Source organism: Pituophis catenifer, unplaced genomic scaffold (genome assembly GCF_029215685.1).
Source record: "Pituophis catenifer annectens isolate HBS135680 unplaced genomic scaffold, rPitCat1.0.hap2 SCAF_3, whole genome shotgun sequence".
Lineage (NCBI taxonomy): Eukaryota > Metazoa > Chordata > Lepidosauria > Squamata > Colubridae > Pituophis > Pituophis catenifer.
In genome coordinates, this window is record NW_027256883.1 from 66,517,003 (window position 1) to 66,544,512 (window position 27,510).

At 37.0% G+C, this 27,510-nt stretch overlaps 2 protein-coding genes across 5 annotated transcripts; both read left to right on the forward strand.

The window, feature by feature from the left end:
- Positions 1 to 950: 950 nt before the first annotated feature.
- On the forward strand, positions 951 to 14,875 carry SIRT5 (sirtuin 5). 4 transcript variants are annotated; one of them, XM_070942486.1, is made up of 9 exons: positions 951 to 1,170; positions 4,307 to 4,438; positions 5,777 to 5,910; positions 8,169 to 8,394; positions 9,691 to 9,778; positions 10,431 to 10,484; positions 11,557 to 11,674; positions 13,648 to 13,763; positions 14,138 to 14,875. In XM_070942486.1, the coding sequence occupies exons 2-9, from the start codon at positions 4,324 to 4,326 to the stop codon at positions 14,211 to 14,213; spliced, it is 927 nt and encodes a 308-aa protein (XP_070798587.1). In that variant the 5' UTR covers positions 951 to 1,170; positions 4,307 to 4,323; the 3' UTR covers positions 14,214 to 14,875. The 4 variants fall into 4 exon arrangements, with proteins under 4 accessions (XP_070798587.1, XP_070798586.1, XP_070798588.1 ...); XM_070942485.1 differs by having other exon boundaries at positions 4,310 to 4,438; XM_070942487.1 differs by lacking the exon at positions 951 to 1,170 and adding an exon at positions 2,274 to 2,524.
- Positions 14,876 to 19,551: 4,676 nt separating this feature from the next.
- NOL7 (nucleolar protein 7) lies at positions 19,552 to 26,655 on the forward strand. The gene is made up of 8 exons (XM_070940673.1): positions 19,552 to 19,741; positions 20,563 to 20,623; positions 21,593 to 21,648; positions 22,446 to 22,471; positions 23,492 to 23,564; positions 24,694 to 24,815; positions 24,901 to 24,978; positions 26,156 to 26,655. Exons 1-8 carry the CDS (start codon positions 19,566 to 19,568, stop codon positions 26,221 to 26,223), a joined length of 660 nt encoding a protein of 219 aa, XP_070796774.1. The 5' UTR covers positions 19,552 to 19,565; the 3' UTR covers positions 26,224 to 26,655.
- Positions 26,656 to 27,510: the final 855 nt, after the last annotated feature.

The window sequence follows — 27,510 nt, forward strand, 5'->3', positions numbered from 1 at the left end:
AAATCCAAAAACAGCCCAAGCTTGGCATTCAGACAAATCAGCCATCAATAGATACATAGAGATAAACCACATTTATATACCATTCAAAAAAAATTCCAAAAGCTAAGGAGGAAACAAAAAGACCAGAATATATCCTCTCCAAAGTCAACACTCAGATAATCAAATATTAACACTCCTCAAACAATCAAGCAGAAAACAATACCTCAAGATCTGAAATAAACTCAGTTATTTTATAATCATTCTTTTGGAAGAAAATTGAATTGTAATACTTCTAGGTGTGGGAGTGATGGCCCAGTGATTAAAGATACTGGATTTATGAGCTGGAAAACTGACAGCCAGGGTTCAAAACCTGAGCACCATTGGGCCGGGTAAACTCCTGTTACTTGTCCCAGCTGCTGCCCACCTGGCAGTTTGAAAGCATGCAAAGTGAGTAGATAAATAGGTACCAAGAAGGTGGCAAGATAACAGCACATGACCACAGAAATGTCTTCGAAAAACACTGGTTCCTTCACAACTGGACAGGTTACCTTTACCTTTAAGTCTTCTAGGATTGGAACCTTTCTCGGGTGCTTCTGAGCAAACCCTGTTGACTGATTTCTACATATATTTGCTCCAAACATAGTTCAGCAGCTCCTTTCCACCACCTACATCAAAGGACTCCAAACTTGGCCACTTTAAGACTTGTGGACTTCATCTCCCAGGACTCTCTACCGTGGCTGAGGAATTCTGGAAGTTGAAGTCCACAATGTCTTAAAGTAGCCAAGCTTGGAACCCTCTGATCTAGACCAGTGCTTCTCATATTGGGCAACTTTAAGCTACGCGGACTTCAACTCCCAGAATTCCTAAAAAAAAAAAATCCCATAAAAGCCTGGCGCTAAACCCCGCCTCGCTGGCGACGCCTGTCAGTTCGAAGCGAGAGCGACAGAGTCGTGGCCGCCTGCCCTCTGCCCCCCCTTCCCTCCCTCCCACCGCTGCCATAGCAACCCCAGAAGGGGTAGTTGAGGGACGACCGGCACGCGGGGGACGTGCCAGTTTTCACGCAGGGCTTCCTCGTGCGCGCTGCAGGGGGGGAGGGAGGGCGCTCAGGCAGCCAGGCCTGCTTGCCACTTCCTGGCGGGCTACGGTCGCGCTGGCTGGACGGGCCCGGGGAAGCGTGAGGTGGGGCTCGGGGTAAGTAACGCGGCCGCTCGGTCCAAACTCGTAGTCTCGGGGAACCGGGAGCGCTGGGTTCCGTCCGTGGGTTTCACCAGTCGGCTCCGCTTTCTGAGTGGGAGCGGGGGACAGACCTGACAACCAGGTGCGGCCCGGGGCGGGGAGTTTCTTTGCTGGCTTTTCGGCTGCCTCATTACTGGAGGAGGAAGAACCAATTCCAGCCCCTCTTGGGCGAGTCCAGAAGCGCTGGCTGGCCTGTGTTGCGGGGGGTGGAGGTGGAGGCGGGCCCCGGTCTGCTTAGGCCTGCTTCTTGCCGTTTGTGACAGAAATAATAAGAACAACATATTGATACCCCACCTTTGTAATACAGGTAGTCCTCGACTTACGACCATTCATTTAGTGACCGTTCGAAGTTACAACGGCCCTGAAAAAAGTGACCTACGACCCTTTCTCACACTTACGACCATTGCAGCCTCCCCCACGGTCACGTGATTGACATTCGGATGCTTGACAACAGACTCACATTTATGACAGTTACAAGGGCCCCGTGTGTGTGTGTGTGTGTGTGTGTGTGTGTGTGTGTGTGTGTGTGTGTGTGATGTGATGTGATGTGATGTGATGTGATCTGATCATCTTTTGGGACCTTTTGACAAGCAAAGTCAATAGGGAAGACAGATTCACTTAACAACCACATTACTAGCTGCAGTGATTCACTTAACTGTGGCAAGGAAAGTGGTAAAATGGGGCAAACCTCACTTAACAAATTTTTCGCTTAGCAACGTAAATTCGGGGCTCAATTGTGGTCTTAAGTCGAGGACTACCTTTATGTATGTACGTACGTATTTTACATTGTCTCGAGGTAGCAAATGTGCGATTGTGCTAACTAAAGTTCTGGTGTTTTCCTTCTTTTCCCTCCATTAGTTATATGCAGTAAGCAGAACTGAAAAAGATAGGCCACGTAAATACAGATCTGTTGAATTTAAATAGTCATTTAATCTAGTTTTTTTTAAAAGGTGTCAAGTGTTTATTCGCCTTCATGGGACATCTGCGGTCCCTACCTCCAGTCCTGTTTTATTGATTAGGAAGCTTTGGGTGGCTCAAATTGGTTTGATCAAAACATATCTCTCCATATAGTTTTTTTTCTTCTTAAATTTTGTTATTTTTTGCCTTTAGAACTCCAGTTGGAACTGAATGGGATTGCAGTATTATGTTCCACTGGGCATTACCTCCCCCCCTCTCAAAACAACTTTCTTCCCTCTACTTATTTTGGCAATGGGCTTTCTACCTAATAACATCAGCATTCCTAGTGAATTTTCACAACTAAAAGTGAATGTATGAATGCTTTAATAACCAATACATTGGGTGACATCTGGTAAGTCTTCTTGTAAGGGTCTCTGTAACTTGAACAATTTGAGTCACTTATGACAGCGAAGTCCCTTTGAGTCATTTATAATCACAGCAAAGTTGAGTCTCCCAAAGGTGCTTTTTCAAGGGGGAACTGGACTTTCTGGTTTTTTCTTTGAAGATGTTTCGCTTCTCATCCAAGAAGCTTCTTCAGCTCTGACTAGATGATGGAGAATGGAAGGATTTATACTCCTTGCAGACAGCTTCATAAACCACTTCATAAACGCATGGCACAACATAGGAGAACAAGCCCATCAGGACTAGATTCAGCAGTCCATCTGCATTTAAAAGACAAATGCCACTGTTCTGAAGATAGCAAAGTCCACATTTTGGACAGAGAGGACTGCTGGTTTGAAAAAAGGGTCAAAGAGGCCATCTATGTCAAAATTGAACAGCCCTCTCTCAAAAGAGAGGGAGGGATACAAGACGATCTATCTTCAGTCTACAACACAGTCCTTTCAACAGTTCGGAGAAAGCTCCACACCCAGTTGCACCATTCAGGTCACCCTGACGACACAGATAAACTTCCAGGTGGCCTTAACAACTCGCTGTAATAATGCCATGCAAGGAGGATAAATCCTTCCATTCCCCACCATCCAGTCAGCTGAAAAAGTTTCTTGGATGAGAAGTGAAACGTCTTCAAAGAAAAATCAGAAAGTCCAGTTGCCTCTTGAAAAAGCACCCTTGGGACAACCATAACCTGGATGACTGAGAATCTTCATAGGCAAAGTTAAATCTAGCTTTGCTAAAAAGCAAAGTTAAATCTAAATTTTGCTAAATCTGCTATTGATTTTTAAATCATTTCTACATCATGCTAAGAAAACTGCAAAGATGTGTTCATGTAAATCATCATGTAAGTCAATCCTGACTCAAATACTAGGCATTGGTTTAAGAAAATATGCAGTAGATTTATAGATTTATAGAAAGGTTTTCTAGAACACAGTATGGAGTAAGAAAAATCATGATAAGAAGAATTGTATACCAAAATAAGGGAATATGAGAAATATGGCTGCAAAGCAAAAAGAAGTGGGCCAATCTCTCTCAACCCAGTTCACTTCACGGAGTTGTTCTTGTGGGGGAAAAGGAGGAAGAAGGGGTATTAGATATGTTTGCCACCTTCAGTTATTTATGAAAATAAAGGATTTTTTTTTTAAATCACAGCTAGCACCATTATACTGATAAGGCAGGAAATGTGAATAATCTTATCTAAGTTAGTAGACAGTATATTGAGATAAATGTTACCATCAGATTTTAAAAAACGGTTTTATAAAAACTTAAACTTAATTAGGGTACAATTTAAAAATTAATGCTATAAATTGCATTGAACTGGTCTTTCAGTGAATAAAATTAGACTTTTTTCTCTTCTATGAGAAAAGATACATTTTGATAAATAATTTCTCAAGCTTCCAGTTTCAGGTGTTCTCTTTACTTGTGTCAGTCTGGTGAATAAGCCTTAAAAAGCTTTAACAACTTGTATTAGCAGGAAGGCTATGGGCAAAATGAAGAAAGAAGGATGCAATCTTTGTGGAAAATTCTATCACAGAAGAGCTAATATAAGAAGCAATGTATTATACTACATTTATGTGCTCTGGACTAGAATGGACTGTAATTCATAATGTAGGCCAATTTATTAGGGTGGTATTTACTATACTATGAAATATATGCAGGATAAATGCAGGCAAATGCATTTTGCTTTTTTTATTTTGTCAAATGGCTACTTTTCCACTTTACTCTTTTCAATCTCACTTAGCAGAATACAGAATCCTAATGAAGCTTTTCAACCTTACCGTGAGGAACGTGGTTTCTCAAGTATATTGCGGGCTTAAATTTGCTCCAGCCAAGAAAGAAAGGGCATACTTTGAAATGGCACGACCCAGTTCAAGTAAGATGGGATTCTTTTATAAATTCAGAAGTTTAAAAATATCATTTCTTGTATAACAAAGGAATTGTGACATCAGACATGCCCAGCATGTAGGCATTGAGAACAGTTGATGATGGAGACTGTACAGATAATGGAATTTAATTTATTTTCTGTTATTAAAGGAATATTTTGGGTACATTTAAGGAACTTTTAAAAATAAAACTGGCAAATGTATTAGCTTGAATTAGCTTGAATTTAGCTTTATTAGCTTGAATGAAGAGAGCAAATAAATTGTTTATGACCATCTTATTTAATATGATCATGTGATTGCTTCTCCTGTGCCACTATATCTTCCTCATAATTTCTCTGTCCATGTCTATTTCCCCCAAAATATCCTTTGGTTTAAAAACAGCAATCTGGTGATTCATCTCCCCAAATTTGCCTGCTTCTTCCCTTCAAATCAAAAAATGAGATTTATTTATAATATAAAATCTGGAAGGGGAGAGGGACACAGATTTCATACTGTATTAAACTATCCATATGAAATCTCCTTGTTTCTTATTCCTCGGTCTATTTTTAAAGCTAATCAAACATTTTTATTAACTCAGGTTTGCAAGTTAACTATAGAAAGTTTCCAGAAACCATCTTTTTCCTTAGACCTTATATTATTGTGGGTGGGAAGCCCTTATATCCCTTGATATGTTAATTGAAATGTTTTTTTTTTCTTTTGGATGTGCTTAATTCTTTTCCTTATTGTATTGGTTCTATTTTTTAATATTGTATGCAACCCAATGATTTTACAGAGTTGGACCTCCTAAATTTGACAAACAAATAGCAATTAACATTAGCTTCAGAAAGAACATTTTTAAAATAAATTGATTAGATATGCTAGATAATCATAGAACTAAGCTGTTATTTCTTTGACATACTTAGGTAAAAACAAGGAAATATCAATACAAATTGTTGAAAAGTCTGTTTCTAATTTTTAGGACGTATATGCCAAGCTGCATAAGATTCCTTGGATTTTACTGTGTAAAATAGGTTTCATATGTATCTGATTTTGAGTATAAACGATCTATTTTCTTTTTTAAACTCCAGTTTAAATACTCAAAAGACTAATATGCAAGCATAATTTACCTTTGGGACATGTTCGCCTGTCCTCCTCCTTAGAAATGTTAAGATCCATATCTAACATTCAGGCAGATCTTATTGGATTGAATTCATTTAGGACCACCCAGAAGAGGAACTTTTATAGTTGAAAAATAATTTCACTATAAATTTTCCACACTCTAATCAAAATAACATGTGTATTGAAAGCATGTTTGAAAAATGTAATTGTATTTTTCTTATATTTTTAAGATCTTGCTGAATTTCGAGATATATTTGCTAAAGCAAAACATATAGCAATTATCACAGGGGCTGGAATCAGTGCAGAGAGTGGCGTTCCAACTTTCCGAGGTGCAGGAGGCTTTTGGAGGAAATGGCATGCACAAGTATGTAGTATTGGTATACTTTCAGGATGCTAAATATTATTTAAAAGCCTTAATACTTTTTAAGAACCTAGTATGACGTGTTAAGCAACAGTTTGCTTTGAGTATGGTTTGATACTGTGGCCTGGCTCACGCTGTGTTCTAAGTCAAAACCAAGTCCTTTGCTTAGAATGTCATCACTCTGTGGTAGATTTAAAATCTTGATATGTAGGCTAGTTAGCTAATCATTCAGTGTATTATTAGATGAAACACAACAGTGTCATATTTCAAAATTGTCTCAGTGTAGATTGGAATGCTTATGTGTAGTAAACGTGAATGTACCGTAGTTAAATTCTGTTAGAATTATTAACTTTTATTAACATAATATAAAATCTTATTTTAATGGATTAGTTGGGGGAGAAACTGAGGAGAAATTTCCTGACAGAACAATTAATCAGTGAAACAACTTGCCTCTAGAAGTTGTAAATGCTTCAACACTGGAAGTTCTAAGAAGAAATTAGATAACCATTTGTCTGAAGTGGTGTAGGGTTTCCTGCCTAAGCAGGGGGTTGGACTAGAAGACCTCCAAGGTCCCTTCCAACTCTATTCTATTTTATTCTATTCTAAAAGGGTGTTCATTATTTATGAAAGACACTAACCTGGGGGTAATTTGTATAATATGCATAATAATTAAATTTATATGCTATGCAACTCTCAATGATGCCGTTCAATCAATGTTCCACATTATACAAATGATGCAAATGACAAAGTATTAAGGAATGATAATGACACAAATGGTGTTTTCATCAATATATTTGCAAACAACACATTCTAAGAATTAGTCCATTCTAAGTGAAGCTTGTTGTATAAGGTTTGGTACATTGAGATTTCACCGAATTGACAGTATGATTTGATAAGTTATAGTAATACATCCTTTTTTCTTTTTGAGTCACAAATGGACTCTTTTTCTTTTCCCCCCAAGATTTCTTTAAGACTTTCAATGTCATATAGGAAGGAGAGACAATTTTAGTGTAATTGAGATTGCCTTATTTGTGTACTTGTCTCTACAAATTAAATTTTTCTCAATGTATTTGTTTCTGATTTTAAGAATAGTTGATTAAGTTAATGGCTAAAAATAATACTGTTTAAGCTATTTCAAATTTCACCATAACTATAATTTCACCGTATTTATTGAATTTTATTATGTATTTATTGAATAATGAATATTATTTATTGAACCAAACTTATTTTCACACAGCTTCAACATAAGTTAGTGAAGATAGTCCTATCTTTGAACTATATGCCATCAAGTCAGTGTTGACCCTTAGTGACCACATGAATGGATCCTCTGTATACGTGTGATCCGTCCTCTTAAGGATCCCTTAAATTACTCCAATGGTGCATCTATTGTGCTGTAATCTAGTCCATTCAACTTACTGCTGATTGTCCTCTTTTCCTTTCCTTCTACCTTTCCAAACATTATAAACTTCTGAAGAGAGCTCCTTTTAATTTGAGGACTACTTGTGTTTAGTCTCATTTTCACTCTGTTCCTTGATTTTCATTACTGCAATGTCATTATTTGCTTTTCCAGCTTTCAGAGTAGTATCGTTAGTATAATGCAGTTTTTTCCTCTAGTTTAATACTATGCTCTCCTTCTTTCAATTCAATCTTCTTCAGCCTGTATTTTGCATAGAGGTTAAATGAATGAATCAATCAATAAATAATGAATATAATGGAAAAAGATTAGTACAACTGTGGCCTTTTTTTGTTTTGTTTTGTTTTGCTTTTTGGATCACCTAGTGTCAATCCATTGGTTATGACAGGAATTTACTGACTGGTTTGTCACCTGAGCCTGAAATTGTCTTAATTGACTTTTCTAAGTGTAATTAGTAAGATAAGTGTCACAAAAATCTAGCCCTTGAATAGACTTTGAGAAGCTGAAATGGAAGTTACTGCAATGGAGATTCTTTGATGTAAATTCTGCATTTTGTAGCATCCATTATCAATAAGCTTTACAATTCTATATTTTAAATGATACTATATAAACCTTATATTTATATAAAAACTTGCTTTGATATAATATGTGGTTTTAAACAAACAGGTCAAAGTTATACTAACCTTTCCCCATGATATTCATAAAGCATTTTGAACATAGGAATACACTGTATAAATGCAAGCTGATTTTATATTGTTACAACTTCATATAATGAAGTCAGTCTTCATAGTCAGCTATGAATATTTCTTTCTTTTAGCAAAATAAGAAACATTTTTTCCTCTCACAGGAACTGGCTACCCCAGAGGCTTTTGCAAGGAATCCCTCTCGAGTGTGGGAATTCTATCATTACCGTAGAGAATTAATGATGACTAAACAACCAAACCCTGCACACCTTGCCATAGCAGAGTGTGAGGCTAAGATAAGCAAGCAAGGCAGGAGTGTTGCGATCATCACACAAAACATTGATGAACTCCACAAAAGAGCAGGATCAAAGCATGTTTTAGAAATTCATGGTAAGAATTCACAGAAAGGGCTCATTTAACCATATTTTATATTAATAAATCATTATAAATAATTATTGGTCAGTATAGATTCCACACTAAGATTTTGCGCATGCTATGACTGGGTTCTTTCTTTGTCTTGATTCTCCCTCAGCAGAGTACCAAAATATCTTTTATGCTTATATTTTAAAGATTGAGAGGAAAACTTTTTCTTATATTTTAGCTTGTGAGCAAAAATAATAAAGAAAGGATTTTGATTAAGGAAATAATATGGAAGAATAGGATAATACAGGTAGTCCTCAACTTACGACCACAGTTGAGCCCAAAATTTCTGATGCTAAGCAAGAAATTTGTTCAGTGAGTTTTGCCTAATTTTATGACTTTTATTGTCACAGTTGTTAGAAGAATTACTGCAATTGTTAAATTAGTAACAAAGTTGTTAGGAGAATCTGGCTTCCCCATTGACTTTGCTTGTCAGAAGACCACATGACCATGGGATAGTGTAACCGTCATAAATATAAACCAGTGCCAAGCATCTGAATTTTGATCACATGACCATGGAGATGCTGCAACTGTTGTAAGTGTGAAAAACAGTTATAAGTCACTTTTTCAGTGCCATTGTAACTTTGAATGGTCATTAAATGAACTTTTGTAAATGGAGGACCACCTTTATTACTCCTTTTCCCAACACCACTGCTCAAAGAAATAGGCAGTGTTTTGACTCTATTTAGTAAAAAAAGCATTGTTTTCTTTAATATATAAGATGAACTGAAAATGTGGATTATAAATTAACATCTGAAAATAGAGTAAGAATTACATATATAAACAAGTTAAGGTTTCAAGGCTTATGTGCACATTTTTATACAGAACAGTTGGGGATCCTTTTTTCTCTCTTATTCCTGTCCTACCTCCAGCAGATCTTGAAGGGAGTCATTTGTGCAAGAAAGGGAAATGGGCAATATTGTAGCTCTAGAAATATGCATGAACATTACGTATGCCCAAATTACAAGTATGTAGGAACTTAAAACATCTCTGTAAGGCAAGCATTTTTAATGTCTGGAAATGTAAACCAAAAAATAATTGGCTGTTTACCATTCCTTTTGTAGTAGTAATTTTATAACTTGTACTTGTTGGCTCTTACATTCCAGTTTTCAAAATATTACAATTAACTTTGATTTTGTTGTATGTTGATGAAAGCTATATTGTTACTTCTCATTTTAATAGGATGTATCATGTTCCTGTAGTTTTACCAGAAATAAAAGTTTAAAAATTAATATTGTAATCTGATATTATTGCTTAATGTTACAGGTAGCTTATTCAAAACCCGATGCACCAGTTGTAGAAATGTGGTGGAGAATTACAACAGTCCAATCTGTCCTGCTTTAGCTGGAAAAGGGTAATTATCTGTTCTATGATAATCACAATTTTTATTAGTGAAGAATGATAGAAATACAGGATACCATTAAATAGGCAGGCAAGCTACATGAATCTAGAGTGGGCAAGCTGCTATCCTGTGTAGGCCCCTACGTCATATATGTAGAATTTTACTGTTGCTGCTATGTAGAATTGTTAGCCGTTTTATTTGTAATTTTGAGGCACAATTCCAAGAACAGTTGAGGGATATAAACTTCTGCTTGAGCATTTACACAGGTGAGCAATTATGAGGACTGTGCAAAGACTGATGTTTTGCTGAATTACTTCCTTAATGTTTAAAATTTCAAGAAAATTATATCTCAAAAAATAAGATATCTAAAGTAGGAAAAAGGAAAGAAAAAGAAAAGGTTTATTACATGGAAATGTGCAAAATACTGTATTCATTTCCCATTAGAGTAAAACTTTTCCTTGTTATTGCCAATTAAGCCTATTTCTTAAAATCATTATTGCTTTTTTCAAACTAGTTTTCAAGAGGAAAAAAATGTGCGTGTTGTTGGTTATCTCACTAAAATAAGATCAATACTAGAGATTTTCTAGTATCAGAAAGAATATGATACTTATGTGGTACTTTATTATAGTAAAATGTTTATTTTTATTATTGTTAACAATTCTAGTGCTCCAGATCCTGAAACGGAAGAAGCTACTATTCCTGTGGGAGATCTCCCTCGGTAAGTTTTGATCTCATGCAATTTTTGATCTCATGTCAGTTTTCTAAAAAAAAAAAAAATACTGTGTGTGTGTGTGTGTTTATCCATGATATTATGATTTGCCCTACAAAAAGATCTGTGTTGCAGTTGAATGACCACAAGTTTGCAGCTTTCATATTCATTACTGTAATGTTCAGAGGGGGAACAGAATTATACATGCTGCCTCTGTTATGTAAGAGCATTTGTTGGACAGCATAAAAGAATACACATTATGTACACTCTTGTTCAAACAATCAGAAAACATTTGCATTGACATTAAAACACTTTGTACATGAAAGTATTAGTAGCATCTAGCTAGTGTCACGCTCATGATAAAAATAATCCATCAGTGATAGGGATCTTTTTTTCCAGGATTTTTCCTTTTATTCCCCCTCCCTACTTCTACATTGGTTTGGGAATGGATGCCCAAGCTTCCAGGAGAAGTAGAATTGTCTCAAATCTCCCTCTCAGTTTTGCTGAGGACTAGTATCCATTTGTGGATACCTACTGGGCTACTGACATCTGTATTATAAGCTGCATTTCTAAGTATATATTTAATTCAATTATCCTTAATTCGAAATTCAGTTTTAGGATTAAACTATAATTAAAATCACAGTGGATTTATGCTATCATAGACCAAGATGATGAGTTTCATATTAATATTATAAAAGTCCAGCCTTTTGTTTTATGACTTACCTAAGCTGGGTAATTTTTTTTGCTCTGGTGATTTTTAGCAGCATTATATACATAATTTTCTCTATTTTAATATTCAAAAACTTAGATTTGTTTCATTGGAATATTTATTTGCATAACAATATCAATATTGGTGAAATATTTTGAATAACTTATTTGGATTAAATATACTGTATAAAGTATGAAGATTTTCCTAATGGATTTTTCTAGAATTTAAATAATATTCAATAATTTTGCACTGAAGTTGATACATGTGCAACATATTCTAAAGTAAAGTGATCACCTCTTTTATACTGCTTTACTAATCTTTCTGCTTTGCTTAAATTATATATATAACTTCTCCATATTTGGGGGGAGACAGATGTGAACTGTGCAATGGCCTCTTGCGACCTCATGTTGTATGGTTTGGAGAAACTTTGGATTCTAATATCCTTACAGAGGTTGAAAAAGAACTTGAGATATGTGATCTTTGTTTGGTGGTAAGTAGTTTTTAAAACTTATTTGCTTTTCTTACTTCATTAACTTTGTATTCCACTTTTAATTCAGGAGTTAAATATCTGTACATAGTACTCCCTCCTTCTGTTTTGCCTTCCACTAAACTATGAGATAGGCTGGGCCAAAAGAGAACTTAAGGAGTTGTCATGACTAAAAGACAACTAGAATCAGGGTTTCCTTGATCCTAGTCCAACATTTAAACTACTGCACCTGTTTCTTGTACTGCACCTGTGTTAGGACATTTAACTAAGCAAAAATGTATGGTTTTTAGGAGAGATATCTCTCAACAAATATCAAGTGTAGCTTGCTTCATTGACAACAATATGCATGTAGTCCTCGACTTACAACAGTTCGTTGCAGCATCCCCTTAGTCATACGATTAAAATTTTGATGCTGGGCAACTGGTTCATATTTAGGACGGGTGCAGTGTCCTGGAGTCATGTGATCCCATTGTGTGACCTCCTTACAAGCAAAGTCAATGGGGAAGCCAGATTCACTTAACAACCGGATTACTAACTTAACAGCTGCAGTGATTCATTTAACAGCTGTGGGAAGAAAGGTTGTAAAATGGAGCAGAACTCACTTAACAAGTGTTTCACTTAGCAACAGAAATTTTGGGCTCTATTCTTGTCTTAGGTCGAGGGCTACCTGTAGATGATACACTGCTTTCTTCTGGGTTGTTTTTCATTTTTCCAACCTAGTAACCAGCTGTGGGTTTTTCTGCTCCAGTCCAGCTTGATTATGTGCCATCAAGTCATTGTCAACTTCTTGGCATCCATCCAGTGAGATTTTCTCTAAGGTGATCTGTCCCTATCCTGGGATTTCAGGTTTTCCAATGGTTCATCCATCACCACCTGCTTGCCAGTTTACTTCTTCTCTTTCCTTTCATGTTTCTCAGGATCAGAGCTTTCTCCAGACATCTAGGTCATATATCCAAAGTAGGATATTTGGAACCTGGTCATTTGTTTGATAATCCATCGAATTGTTTTCTTGGCTGTCCACAATATTCTCATGAGCCTTTTCCAACATCAGTGTTCAAAAATGTCAATTTATGAGTTTTTTTCCAAATCAGCCATGGTTGCTTAAGAGCTGACTCAGGAGTGGGCAAAGGTGACATTAAGAGATTGGACAGCCATTTCTCCGTAATAGTATAGGATCTCCTGTCATGGATATGGGGTTGGATTAGAAGATCTCCAAGGTCCCTTCCAACCTATTGTTCTAAGTTCTAAGAAAAATTACTAAGTTGAGGCATCCCCAAATTAGCACTGTATAGGTCAATATTGTCAAATTTTATTAATGATAATTAAATTAAAATTATAATTTCTTATTATAATCAACGAGAGCCAGTTTGATGCAGTGGTTTAAAGCATTAGAAGAAAATATTTTGAGTTCTAGTCCCATCTTAGGCACAAAGCCAGCTGGGGGGAAATCTTGGGCCAGTAACTCTTAGGAGAGGAAAGCGGTGGCAAACTACTTCCAAAATCTCAACAAAAAAGCTGTGTGGACTTATCCAGGGAGTTGCCAGAGTCAAAAATTACCTAGACACACATGCACATACATGTGCACGCATAAATTGGTGGGCAAAAATAATTGTATAAACTGATTTGATATTTGTGTTAATTGCTAAATTTTACTGTAATGGGCTGTGAGAGTAACTTTGAGAAACAGAAGGAAGAGCTGCAGCCAAGGCAATGGTCTGATAAGAAACATCTGAGTGCAAAGCAGGAATGGCATTTGAGAAATGGCTTGTAGATCTGTGGCTGAAGGTTAGTATTACCATTTGTTTAATCCTAATGCTGCATTCCTATGGTTGGGGTCAAACTTTCTAGTTAAAAGAAATTGAGAAAGCAAATATTTGCCTCAGGCAAAGTTAGAGGGCAAGCCAGGTGAATGCTTTATTAGTTCAGTCAACCTATTGCTGACTTTGATGCAGCCCTGTTTTGTTTCTCTTTCACAGATTGGAACTTCTTCTATAGTATATCCTGCTGCTATGTTTGCTCCTCAGGTATCTGCCAGGGGAGTGCCAGTTGCAGAATTCAACATGCAAAGCACTCCGGCAACGGATAAGTTCAGGTAACACCTTTTGTTGTTATGGTGAGATCCATTTTTGCAGAAATGTAAGTAGAATTGGAAGGATTTATCAATGCTTGTTAGAAAGACAAGGTCACCTTCTAGTTTACAGTAGTTTGTTATGTCTTCTTAACAACACTGTAGATAAGAAAAAGCTTAGCGGTCTCTCTTTTTATAAACTTCCTGTACTAACATGAGGCATCAGACACTTCTCCAAAGTTTGCCTTGTTTTTTGATTGAAGTTTTGATATAATAGCCAAAATGCATTTATAATAGGTACTGCTGTGGCAACTCCATAAATGGTTTAAATTAATAAAATATATACTGTATGTATAATTTATTGAAAAACAACTTAAATCCCAAATCTTCTTTTTCAGATTCCATTTCTCAGGTCCTTGTGGTACTACGTTGCCTCCAGCCCTTGCCTATGAAGAAACTAAGACCACCTCTTGAATATTTATGAGAAGTAAGAAAGAGAAAAACTATAATTGCCAATTTCAGTAATGGTGCAAATGTAAGAGGAACCAGTTCTCCTGTGGAAAACACCTTGCCTGAAACTGAACTATGGAATGTCAAGATGACAGTGAACAAATAAGTCACGATTCTCAGATGACAAGAATGAGCAGTGGTAAAGGATGATGGACAGAGACATGAAAAGTGGTTATCACTGTTGGGGGGTGGGAAATCATGTGAATTGAAAATATAAATATATAAACTGCTCAAATATGGTGAAAAAGAGATTTGTACTCTTAAGAGTTTCAGATTGTATCTTTGATAAATGTCAAGCAAAGAGAGAATGTTACCATTATTCATATTTTACAGAATTATTTTCTGAAAATGGGTAAAACTGAAAAATTTAAGAATAAGCTAGCTTTTAATAGAGCCTACACTCCAGTACTTTGCAGGAAATCAGTAAACAAAATTATTCTTTGTTATGAAATGAAGTGCTCAAGATTGTAAGCAATATAAGAAATAGATTAATAGCTTCAATTTACATATGGTTGCCTACTTCTAGTTCACTTCCAGAGCTGAATGAATATATGTATGAACTTAATTACAGCTTTCTTTGCTGTTCTAAGGCACTAAAATAAATCAATGCCCTTTTAATTGATTAATATTGTTTTGTTGATCAAAAATGAAGCTATATTATGTTATCAAGTAGTATACAGTATACTGATTTTATTCTGCCCGTTATTAGAGTAACACTGATAAACACATTGAAGGGGAATGAGCTTGATATACAAACACTCTAAAGCAGATCTTTAGCTATCTTTTATCTGCATGACTTAATAGGCTCCATTTTATAATTTAATATTTAGGCGTAGGATTGATTAAACGGAAAGCAATGCTTATCAGAGGTCTGCTTGTGCTATAGGAAAGAGCGGGGAGAGAATGTTTTGCAGCCCCTGGTTCCTCGTGAAAAGCTTTTGTGGAATGTGGAAAACAAGCAGCAAGGTGGCTTCCTGCCTCTTCCTCCTCTTAGGATGCTCCTCTGGTATCTTCCACAGTGAGCCGTTCTGAATGCCCGTAAGGTCATGCATTTTTATAGAGATGCCATTAGCCATGGTTGTTCCCCTCTCCTTTTTAGCAAGTCATTTTGGCTGGGTGAACTGGAGAGAAAATATATTTCTCAAATCCTAAAGTTGCAAGGGGCCAATCTTGCTCATGCTTGAAGAATCCAAATTCAAGCATTCCACTTAAATTATCAAGCCTCGGATCACATCCACCATCTCTTTGGATTATTGTAATTTTATAATGGGTGGTCAGTGACCAGTCGTGTGACAAAAAGATGTAGAAAGCATAAATAATGTTTCATAATTACAAAATCCTAAACACAAGACTGAATCCTGAAAGTAAGACAGCATTTTCCTGTGGTAGCTGTAATAATTGTGCTGGTCTGACAATATAAAGCAAACAAAACCATGCTCAGAACAAGTGCAACGTCCGCTAGCAAGTGCTATTACGAGGGGGGTACAACTTGCTCTAGAAAAAAACAACAAAGGAACAGAGTTTCAAGTTTCTCCAAATGACAAGGACAAAGTTCCCTGTGCAAAAGAGGTATCATTATACAAATATCATGGAAGACCAGATATTATTATTATTATTATTATTATTATTATTATTATTATTATTATTATTTATTATTTATTTATTTATTTATTTATTTATTTATTTATTTATTTATTTATTTATTTATTTATTAAATTTATATACCGCCCTACTCCCGAAGGACTCAGGGCAGACATCTTAAAGTGGGTCAAAGAGAGCACCACAGAGTTGGAACATGTAATATCAAATATGTAATCTTGCTGGTTCAAAGGCTTTTCTGTTTATGTCCTGTCACTCAGTGGTTACTTAGACTGCCCTGGTCCACCTGGATAGACTTATTGAAAACCTGCCAAATTGCAGTTCTAGCTCATAATAACTCGATGGCTAGCAGAGGTTGGTATGAGAAGGAACACTGGCATACCTAATTCTGGATTCTGGTTTTCTGGAAAGTGGAACAAATTGTCAAGAGTCATGGTTAGAGAATCATTGGAAAAGTGAACAAGCCAGAAGTAGAGCCAACACATGCAGATTTTTGGCACCAGCAGCAGGATCACCTCAGGTTTAAGTAGATTGCTGCATTTGAAACCTAGCAAGGCACCTAAAATAGGGCTCTTAGTTATCTAGATTGGATAGTATTTTAAGGGCATATATAGAGCAATAATTCATATAATGAAACCCAAGTAACATCTGGGAAATGGATCTGACTTTAAAAGGTCTTATGACAGTGAGTATGAACTTACTTTCTCCAGTATAAAAGAAACCTATTGCCTTGACAATATTAGTGACCCTCAATGGCAGGGGTGTCAAACTCATGTCATGGCGGCATCACATGATGTATCAGGATTTTTTCCTCCACTAAACTGGGCGTGGCCAGTGTGTGATGCATCCGGCCCGCGGGCCAGGAATTTTAACAACCCTGCTCAATGGGTTGTTAAACGTACTGTTAAGATTTTTTCTCCTCCCTAACATTAAAATTAAAATCTGCTTTTCTGTTACTTTATTATTCTGTGTCTTGCACTCTGGAATGAGAGAACAAGTATTTATCTTACATATGGCATCCTTTCAGGTATTTGAAAATTGATACCAGATCCCATTTCAGTCATTTTTCTCAAGGCTTAAACTTCGCTCCTTCCAGCTTGCTTTATTGGATTTACCATCCTTGTTGCTTGGTTGCTTATTAACCAATCATATTTAGAGACCACTGTCTCCCTCTTAGAATGACTCTATGGTCTGGTCTTTTCTGAGCCTGCTCCAATTTCTCTGAATCCTAGTATTTAGAACTGGCACAATACTTGAGATGGAACCTGGCCAATGCAAATTAGAATATGATTTGGAAATATTGCTTTCCCTGATGCATGTGGTTTTTCTCCAGTAAATTAGTTGGCAGTTTTTTCACAACTACACTCAGCAAGATATCTGCCTTATGTTTGTGCAGTTGATTTGTTTCCTAAGGATTTTGGATGTGTGAAATGTAACTTATTTTCAGCCAATTTCTCTAATATCACTTTGAAATTTATTTTTGTCCACAAACAATATCCATTCTAATGTCTCACCCACAAATTGCTAAGTATTCTTCACTTTTCATCCAAGACATTAATAACAACATTGAAGAGTAGTCAGGCAGTGGGCTGAGCCTGCTGAGCAAAGAGCAAGGGAGACAATGGTGCAGCACAGTAGCTGCAAGGGGCCTTTTCTTTTCCTGACAACAATTTAATCAGTGCAACGACTTGCCTCCAGAAGTTGTGAGTGCTCCCAACACTGGAGGTTTTTAAGAAGAGATTGGACAACTATTTGTCCAAAATGGTATAGGGTTTCCTGCTTGAGCAGAGGGTTGGAATAGAAGACCTCCCAGGTCCCTTCCAACTGTTATTCTGTTATGGACAGGATCCCTGCTCGGTGGGGCTTGAGGATGGGCAATGGCAGTGAGCCCAATAAAGGAGAAGCAAAGAAGATAATGGTCAGTTTGGGAAAGAGAGCAGGCAGCAGCAGGTAGATAGTGGTGGCCCAATACAGTGATGTCTTCATCTTTGCCATTCTGTGCAACAGAACAGAGATGGAGAGGAGATAAGCAAGTGGGACAGTTGAAGCAGAAGCAGTTTGTGCAGGACAGGAAAAATGAGAAATCCTTGCCTTGCTCAATCCTTGTTTAACCACTGCAATACAACTGTTAAGCAGCCTAGGTGATGTTTTAACAATTGCTTTGCTTGGGAAAACAATCCTGGTCCATTAAATGAGGGTAATGGGACTTGCACCCTTTAATTCTTGTCTATGTCTCCTACAATAATAGAGGAAACGGATCTGAAAGTGGGAGTTTCAGAGCAGTTGTGATTATCTACTACTGTGTTTATCAGGAAATACGAGATGGCAACACAGACCAAAGTAAACTAATTTTTATGCAGTGTGTTGGGGTGTTAGTTGCCGCAGGAATACTGAGAGGATCAATTGCTTCCATAACATAGTAGTGAGAAGGGCTCAGAGCAAAGGCTTGGCCATAGATTGTGCAAGTGTTTTTTTCCCCCACACAACATTGAAGCCAGGATGCAGCGCTCAACCCTAGTGAATTGCCCTCTTGCGCCAATCTGCTAGTGGAAAAGCAGCCAGCAATTCTCCATTGTGTTTGGGGAAGGCTGTTATATTTGGACAACCAAAACTCTAGTGGTCATCCGACTTTTTGGTCCAATTACAATAGCCTGGGTTTTGGACTGCATTTCCTACCAACTCCAACTCCCACTACCTTAGTTTGCTGTTCACGATAAAGATAGCCGATTTTTTTTAAAAAACGTTCATCCAATGCATAGATACATGGAAGGGGCATGAACCGGACCCCTCTATTCATTTTGGAAAGAGTGGGAAACATAAAACGCTGCAATTGGTATAAGAAACATAGTCAGAACCTACATTTTGGGTTCTTCTTTCCCGTGATTGTCCCAAAGGTGCTTTTTCAGGAGGCAATTGGACTTTGTTTTTTCTCTTTGAAGACGTTTCGCTTCTCATCTAAGAAGCATCTTCAGCTCTGACAGGATACTTTTTTCTTCAAAAAGAAAAAACAACAAAATCCAGTTGCCTCCTGAAAAAGCACCTTTGGAACAACCATGACGAATCTCTACAAACTTTTAGCTATACAATTTGGGATGAACACCCTTGGAATGATGTGGGAGTAGGAATGGATTGCCAGAGGAAAAAAATTGCAGACTACAGGAACCAGGAGCACTACTCAGGTGACCCTGAGGACACAGGTAAACCTCCAAGTGGCCTCAACGACTCTCTGAAAGGATGCAAATGACCAGCTGTCTGCAAGGAATATAAATCCTTCCAGTCCCCACCATCCAGTCAGAGCTGAAGAAGCTTCTTGGCTGAGGAGCGAAACGTCTTCAAAGAGAAAAAACAAGAAAGTCCAGTTGCCTCCTGAAAAAGCACCTTTGGGACAACCCTGACCTGGGTGACTGACAATCTCTACAGACTTTCCCGTGGTCCTTGTAAAAACCCTTTAACGCCCAGTTGTAGGTATTTTACACTGTAAAGTGTTTCTGTTGTCTCCACAAACCACCAAAAACGTTTTGTTTTTTTTTAAAAAGTATCCAATAATGAAGGCGAAGGTCTCCTTCCGGGTTATCTCAAAATTCTATTTGCGAGCTGCCTTCCCCGGCACACGAAGTACCGTAGGCGGAAACCCCCACCCCCGCCCTGCCTTTTTAGGTTCCGGCGGATTTCTTCCGGTGATAGAGTTCGAGGTTCACCGGAAGTTAGGTTAGCAAGATGGAGGCGCGCAGTGGTGGCGCTAAGGCAATGGAGCAAAGAGAAGCGGCGGTTATGGCCGCCGCTGCCTTTTCCGACGAGGAAGAAAGCGACGAGGCCCCAGAGGAAGTGACTTTCGAGAGGGCGCGGGAAGCCGCTGCGGAGGAGCGCCGGTTGGCGGGGGAGCGGGCCCGCAGGTAACACAAGCCCTACGCCACCCGACGCGGGAACCGGGGCAGCGGGTGAGGAGGGCCTCGGAGCGGCCTGAACCGCCCTGCCCTGCCGATTGCGCCCCCCCCCCCCCCGGGATTGCCGCTCAGGTACAGCAAAGCAGAGAAGCCAAAAGCCAACGGAGGCAGCGGGAGGTTGCATTTGAAATCATTACAGCGGTAGTTTTCAGGAGTGGCTCTTTGTCCGATATTGTCAACCTTTTTTTTTTCTTGCCAATCTTTCAGTAGGAATTTCCCTTCCGTAACTCCATTCGCCGTTGTCCTTGGCCTCAGTATCCATGTAAGCAATTTGGAAAGCTGCCTCTCGTATCATCTGTAATGGGGGGTTCGGCCTATTCTCCAAAGCATCCAGGGCAGGATAGGAAGTAACGGATGGAAACTTATCAAAGAGATCCAACCTAAAACTAAGAAGTTTCCTAACAAAACAGTGAATCGGATGAACGGCTGGCCTCCAGAAGTTGTAGGTGCTCCATCATTTATTGTTTCTAAGAAGAGATTGGACAACTACTTACTTCTCTGAAATGGTATAGGTTCTCCTGCTTGAGAGAACAGGGGGTTGGACTAGAAGACCTCCAAGGTCCTTTCCAACTCTTGTTACTGTTCTGGGTGTTGATTATATGCATTGCAATAATACAGATTTTAACCAGTGACACATCCCATATTTTTAAAAACAGGAAAACCTTTAACTACATCACCTTGTATGGAGGCAGCATTTTGTGAACGCATTCAGCTTTGTGGACCAAATGTATATTTTTGTAATCCATTCATGTCTTATTTTGCTTTCTTAGAGAAAAGGCCACATTGAAAGAAAAGAGACGACATAGAGAAGAACTATTTAAGGAACAAAAGGTAATTTTGTATCTCATGTTTATAATGTTTTATAATGCTTTGTTAAACATAAAAAAGGTTCAGACATGTTTACACCCTATCTCGTGTAGGGTGTAATTATAATGAAAGTTTATTCCATTGTAATTTTTATCATGTTTCACTGTAAATTTAACTACATATACTGCTTCCTGATTTTCTGAGAATTTATAATAGCATGTCAAAATTATTGAACAAGGATTTGTCTTAATGAAAAGCTGCCAAAGTGTTGCTATTGTATTGTAAATGTTCCAGCTACCATTTTAAAGTTTCTTTAATGTGTCCTTTAAGTGAGCTGGACTTGATTGAGGATGATGTGAGTTTTGTTCGGCATATCCAAAGAGAATCAGATTGGACAGATTTAAGCAATGAAAATGACAAGGGAATATGTGCTGAATATAGAAAATAATAGAGAAATAAACTATTCTTAGGGATTTATTTCCCACCATGAAAACTATTTCTAGTTTCAGAACATGTGGCAGTTTGCAAAAAGCAAACTCTTTAGTGCTCTTATTACGAACTAAAAATTCTGGGACAATAACAAGCATTATGCAGAGATTTTCTTCTAGCAACACAAGTGATCAGGGATTTTGGGAGCTGTAGGTGGAAAACATCTGGAGCATGTGTGTCAAACTCTAATCACATCACGTGACGTATCATGACATTTTTTCCCTTTGTGGCGTCGGGATGAGCATGGCCTGCACATGACATATCTGGCCCACGCGTCACCAGTTTGACATCCCTGATCTGGAGGATACTATGTTTCCTACCCATTTCAACGTATGCTTGATTTAGGTATTACATTATTGTTATAATGTTATATTTGCATACTTAAATTTGCTGCCTTGAATTAACTAGATATAGTTTATAACTAATCAAAGTCTCCAAAAAATTATTAGAGGACTAAGTTAATGACTAGAAATAGTATTAATTGGAAAAATTTAATCTTCTCAGAAAAGAAAGCTGCTTCCTGAAAATGTCTTGGAGGAGTTAGCATCCACACAGAACAGGTAAGCAGATACGTTCTGGGCTACATGTAACTATTCCAAGTTATCTTTATCTGTAATCCTGAGAAACAGTCAATTCCATCATTTCTCTCAGGCTTGATTTTCCCTAAATGACAGTACTGTATGTTTATCAAATTGTATTACAGGTAGTACTTGATTTACAATAATCAATTTAGTTCAAAGTTACAACAGCACTGAGAAAATTGAGTTATGACCATTTTTCATATTTATAACAGTTGCAGCATCCCTATGGTCAAGTGTTAAAAATTCAGGTGCTTGGCAACTGGTTCATATTTATGGTGGTTAGTGTCCTGGGGTCGTGATTACCTTTTGCAAGAAGAGTCAGTGGGGAAGCCACTTAACAACTGTGTTATTAAATAACTGCAGTGATTCACTTAATAACCATGGCAAGAAGTTGTAAAATGGGGCAGAACTCACCTAACAACTTTCTCACTTAGCAACAGAAATTTGGGGCTCCATTATGGTTTTATGACAAGGACCACCTGTATGGGGTGTTTGTGAAATGAAAAGTAATTTGTGATGTAAGAAACAGGTTGAAATATTTTGCTGTTAATAAGTCAAGTACTTGACTATTTTTGAAACCTACCTCAAACAAGGCTAAATTATTTCCTCCAGTTCAAAAACTTCTGTCAATTTCTGAAAAGAAAGAATGTGAGGAATTTACATTAAATTCATGTATTTTAATTAGCTTAGTATTGAGTTTGGCAGCATGTGATTAACTTTTTATTTATAGATTATGAAATCTCTTTCTAAATTCTTCTCAACTTTTCTTCCATTAGCACCAATTCGACATCTGAGGAACAAGGTATATATAAAAGTCTACTTTTTATGTTACCTCTACTGTGTGTTATTATATTGTGAATAGTATAAAAATGTGGTTTGAGATCCACATATAATCTAATATGGCAAAGAATCAAATAGAGATGAATAGGACCATTTGAAAAAAAATATAAAGTAATATTTAATATTACTTTATATTATTTATAATTATAATAAATATAATAATATGAAATAGATGAATATATAAAATTCTCTGTCTCTGATGGTCATTCAGATATTTGTAAGTGGTCTAGAAGAATGATGTGAAAGTCTTAGTCAATAAGACAGTACCCTACATAGAAAAATATTACTATTCCTTAATATTGATCACTAAATACTTCTAGGTATTTTTTTTAAGTTGGCATTTTTGTAATCCCACTCTTTTCAGTTAAAAAACATTCCAATTTGATCGTTAACATGTTTGCCGTGGAAGGAATAGAACATAATGTAAACCTTAAATCTTGGTTAGCAGAGTTATCTCCATCCATGAGCAAGTACAAGTGGGACTCTGGCTTTATCCTGTAGAAGGACAAAGTTCTTAACAAAACTAAAATAATATTACTCTTTTGTTACTTCTGGGGGACTAAGCAAAGTTGTGCATCAGTAGGTCATGCTAAAATTAGGTAACCAAGTATAATAACCATATCTGCCAGCAAATACCAAGTAGAATGAACTATATTTTCTAAACAATATATTAATAAAAATGACACAGGGATTTTTCCTAAGCAGTTTATCAAATTTTCCTAATTGATTCCTATCAGAATTCAGGTTTATAGAGGATTTGCATCAAAGCTTCTGGAGATTAAGCAATGCAGCTCAATTCTTAACTACCATGGTATTATTTATTTTTTCAAAATTCCCATTTAGGCTGGATCCCGAACTGTAACTCTCTTTCTGATAATAAGAGTCATCAGTTTATTTCACACATTTATAAGCAAGTGTTTCTAGAATCCCATTTAAAATTAGTTTAAGGCCTTTAATATTCAGCACATGTATTAATTTATAGATCAGAATGTTGAAGATGAAGTTGAAAATGAAGATTCAGAAAAAGACAGTGAAGAAGAAATGTTGGCAACCAGGTATGGCTTATAGACCAACACTCTGAATTTCTTGGCCAGCATGAGGATAATTCTGGAGATAGAAATCCATACTTAAGAGGGCCCCAGGTTTAGCAAGCCCTGACTTGGTTGTTTTATTTGGTATGATGAACTAAATTATCACAGTAATTTCAAGAAAAGATAACATCTTTGCGAAAACTGATTTCCAATTTATTCTCAAATAAAAGCAACATTCTCATTTAGGCAATTGTAGAAACACTTGTCTCCTGCAGGTTCAAATCACTGAGATATGCTGTACTTTTATAAGGCTCCAAATTAAATTACTTTTTTTTTCGGACTATAAGACACATCCCCTCCCCCCCCCCCAAAAAAGTGGGTGGAAATGTCTGTGCGTCTTATATACCGAATATGGGCCTGTTTTTGGCCTCCCGAACCCTCCGCATGTCCCGTTTTCATCCTCCCCAGCCCCCAGAAGCACTCTGCAAAAACAGGACGCGCGAAGGGTTCAGGAGGCCAAAAATGGGCATTTTTGGCCTGCAAAGTGCTTCTGGGGGCCGGGGAGGGTGAAAACGGGACCCTTGTTTTCCTCCTCTAAATCTAGGTGTGTTTTATAGTCTGAAAAATACGGTACTTTAAGAAGAGAGGCCACAGTTAGGTAAAATGGAAGACACTCTTACAGTAACTTTTAGAAATACTTTGTTTTAGCTTCAAAAGCCTGTAGTTATAGCTGTAGCTGTAGAATTGATGGTGGTGCATGGTGAAGAAGCCTACATATTATGGATGATGGGGCTTTGCAGTGATGTGGAGTAATTCTTAAATGTGGTTATAACAAGCACATGAGGTTTGCTATTGCACATTCATTTTGTTTTGAGCAGATTTTTGCAATAATTTAAACCTGAGGTACCAATTGCAGATGAAGGGCAAACTCTGTAAGTGGCACCACTTTATGTAAGCTAAATATTTGAAACAGTAAAACTGTTGATAAGCTTGAGTTCAGTCGTAGTTCACGCTGCAACTAAGAGTTATCTTGTTTGCATGTTATTGCTTTATTTAGTCAATGTGGCAAAAATACAGGGAATGTGGTTTTGCTTCTGTAAAATGAAGTCGAAAACCAAGGCAGTAAATATGTTCACTGTTTCTTTATCATTAGATGCCCTCCAAATTACATGGCTGTACGGTTAGAAGACCAGGAGCTAACCAATCGACAGCAACAGGATGCCAAAGACTTTATACAGAACCATCTTTATGGAGCAAGCGGCAATCGAACTACTGGTAAAGGAGCTTTGTATAATGAACTTAGAAAATACATTGATCATATGACAATTACAATTCAGTTAAATCTCTCTTGTTATTCCAGCAAATCAATATTTTTCTGTTGAAAACAAGAAAAATGCAGTTAAAAAAGCTGCAATCCAGTTTGTGAATAAATCTTGGGGTAAGATGATATTCCTTTGTCTTATAGCAACAATTTAAAAGAGCTTTTGTGGTGATTGTGCCTTTATTGACTTCATTGTTTTAAGTTTAGATTTCACATTGTGTGCCCCTTTTTCTTTTAACTGAGGAACATGTACTAAAAGTGAAAAATCTGGTCCAAAGCAATTGCTGTAGTTATTTTGAAGGACCTTCCGTCAAAATGGTAATTTCCTACATGATCTCACATATGAAAAATATAAATAGGGTCAAATATAGCAAAAGCACAAGTAGCTCAAGATGTTTGTAACACGAGAGACATTTATACCCTTGGGATATGATTATGAAGTGTGAGTGTGAAATTGGGTGTCCATGTAATTTAAGATAAGAGTTGTTTACTACTAAGCATATTCAAGATGTCTTACCATTCAAAGCACCTGTGGTCTTGAACAGTCACATATGACAGCGCATGTAGTCAATTTTAGTTCATTTTTAGTTCATTTAAAAAAAGCAAACAGGGTCAGACCTGGTAACAGTCGGATGCAAAACCATCAGGAGATTCCAGGATTGTAGGTTACCACGTAAAGTAAAAAGGGGAAAAACGCAGAAGAGCAGATGTCAAACTGCTTCAGTATTTTTGAGAATTGTAATTTTTATATAAGGCTATTTGTGTTTGTGTAGAAAACATGAATGAAAAACTTTTTAGTTTGCAAATCCTGTAAAGGCTTCCCAGGAACAATAGACATTTTTGCATTTATTCCTATAAGATTGGTGAGGGAGTTCTGATATTAGTGGATGTCTGATTCGTCACGTAAATATGATCTTTGATACTAGGTGAGGAATACAAGAGGCAAGGTACTTTGTCTCACTGGGCCACCAAATTCACGACATTACAGAAAGGTACAGAAAATTATCTCAAATTCCAGAGATGGAAGACTTTTTTTCCTTTCTGTTTGATTACTATAAAATGAGCAGGCTCCATAATGGCAAACCTAACCAAATTATTCACAAATACTGAGTATGCCGTAGACTTATAGTTTTAGTGGTTTTTATATAGATTCTGTTGAGAGTGAATGGAAGATGTTTTCTTAAATGGGAATACTCAAGCAGTGGCAAATCTGAGCTTTTATGGAACCTACAGCAACAACTTTAGCATTCTTGACTTCTTTTTTCAACTAATTGTCTGTTTTCTTGTTCCCTAGGTAAAGTAAAAAAAGAAAAAGCTACTCGGTTTACAAAACATTGGGTATCTTCAAAATTAATTCCCTGAAATATTTTGCTGTTGTTTATGTACAATATCATTGCAAATATCTTGTATTTGAATTGTATAATGTCCTTGCTATTGTTTTATAGAGTGTTAACATTTTTATGATTGTTTTCTTTTAAATCTTTACAGAGAATTAAAAAGTAATTCTCTGGAAAATAATTAGGGTCTTGCAATGGTCTGTTCCAACTAAAAGTAATTTTATCTGGGTCTTTTGAATTCAGTTGAATTCAGTTTTGATTGAATGAGAAATCAGTTTCTTAAATATTTTGATACTCTTGTTGCTAAAATGCTGTCTCACATCTGTAAATTGACTTATTCATGACATGTTTTTTGGAAGTACATTCCAGCTGTAAAAAGAAGATATATCTTGAAATAATTTATATATATATAGGTTTGCAAATATGGGAAATATTAAATAAAACATAAAACACTGAATCTTGTTTGTCTGAAAATTATTCCCATGGAATTAGTAAACATTCCAACAAGTAGCTTGTTCCCCTACCTGTTGCCTAGCTGCCTATGGGAACCACAAGCAAGATGTGCATCAGCAGGAATACCTAATTCATTAACTGCCTATCCCTAGCTCACTTACTAGGATAAGAGGCATAGCCAAATGGTCCAGTGCAAGAAGCCAGCAGAGAATACTTACGGCAGACAACGGTATAGTTATAATCCACTGCTGAATTTCTTTAGGAGTCAGCACCAGTAGCAAAGCAGGTCCAAAGAAGAAATCAGGTTGTCTAGAAATTTCATGTTTGGCTCCTTTCCAATAAAAAAAGTTAAACTTGAAAGCGGATCTTCATCTAAATGAATTTTATACTGATCAGAACTAACTGTAAAAATGGAGCTATTCAGGAACAGGTATCCAGTATATCTAAGAAGACCTCTATTCCTAAGATGTTAAGTAGTTGGGCAAGCCTTTTTTTTCTGTCCTTTGTCTCTTGATGGGGTAATCCCATAATTCTTGTAGTTCAGATCTATGTATCTCGATCAGAATCCTGGTTGGAATTAGATAATGGAAGGTGGCTCCCCTAAGATCTCAGCATTATTCCTTGACGTCACTGAATTATATTAATTTGGTTTTTTACTCAAATTCTGTTGTTCTCCCTATTCCTCCAAGGGAATTAAGAGACACACTTGATTATATGTCGAATCGTTGCTGACTCTTAACAACCACATAAATTTTATCTGTCTCTAATCTGATGCTTCAGATCTCTTAGTAGTGGTGTATTCACTGCACTGTGTCTGGATCCATCCTTTTTCTTCCACCTTCCCCATATTAGAGTCTTC

Coding starts and splice junctions, on each gene's coding strand:
- SIRT5 (XM_070942486.1), top strand. CDS start 4,324: ATGAAGCTTTTCAACCTTACCGTGAGGAACGTGGTTTCTCAAGTATAT. Junction 9,779..10,430: donor CCTGCTTTAGCTGGAAAAGG/GTAATTATCTGT, acceptor TAACAATTCTAG/TGCTCCAGATCCTGAAACGG. Junction 13,764..14,137: donor CCGGCAACGGATAAGTTCAG/GTAACACCTTTT, acceptor CTTCTTTTTCAG/ATTCCATTTCTCAGGTCCTT.
- NOL7 (XM_070940673.1), top strand. CDS start 19,566: ATGGAGGCGCGCAGTGGTGGCGCTAAGGCAATGGAGCAAAGAGAAGCG. Junction 19,742..20,562: donor GCGGGGGAGCGGGCCCGCAG/GTAACACAAGCC, acceptor TTGCTTTCTTAG/AGAAAAGGCCACATTGAAAG. Junction 24,816..24,900: donor AAGCGGCAATCGAACTACTG/GTAAAGGAGCTT, acceptor TTGTTATTCCAG/CAAATCAATATTTTTCTGTT.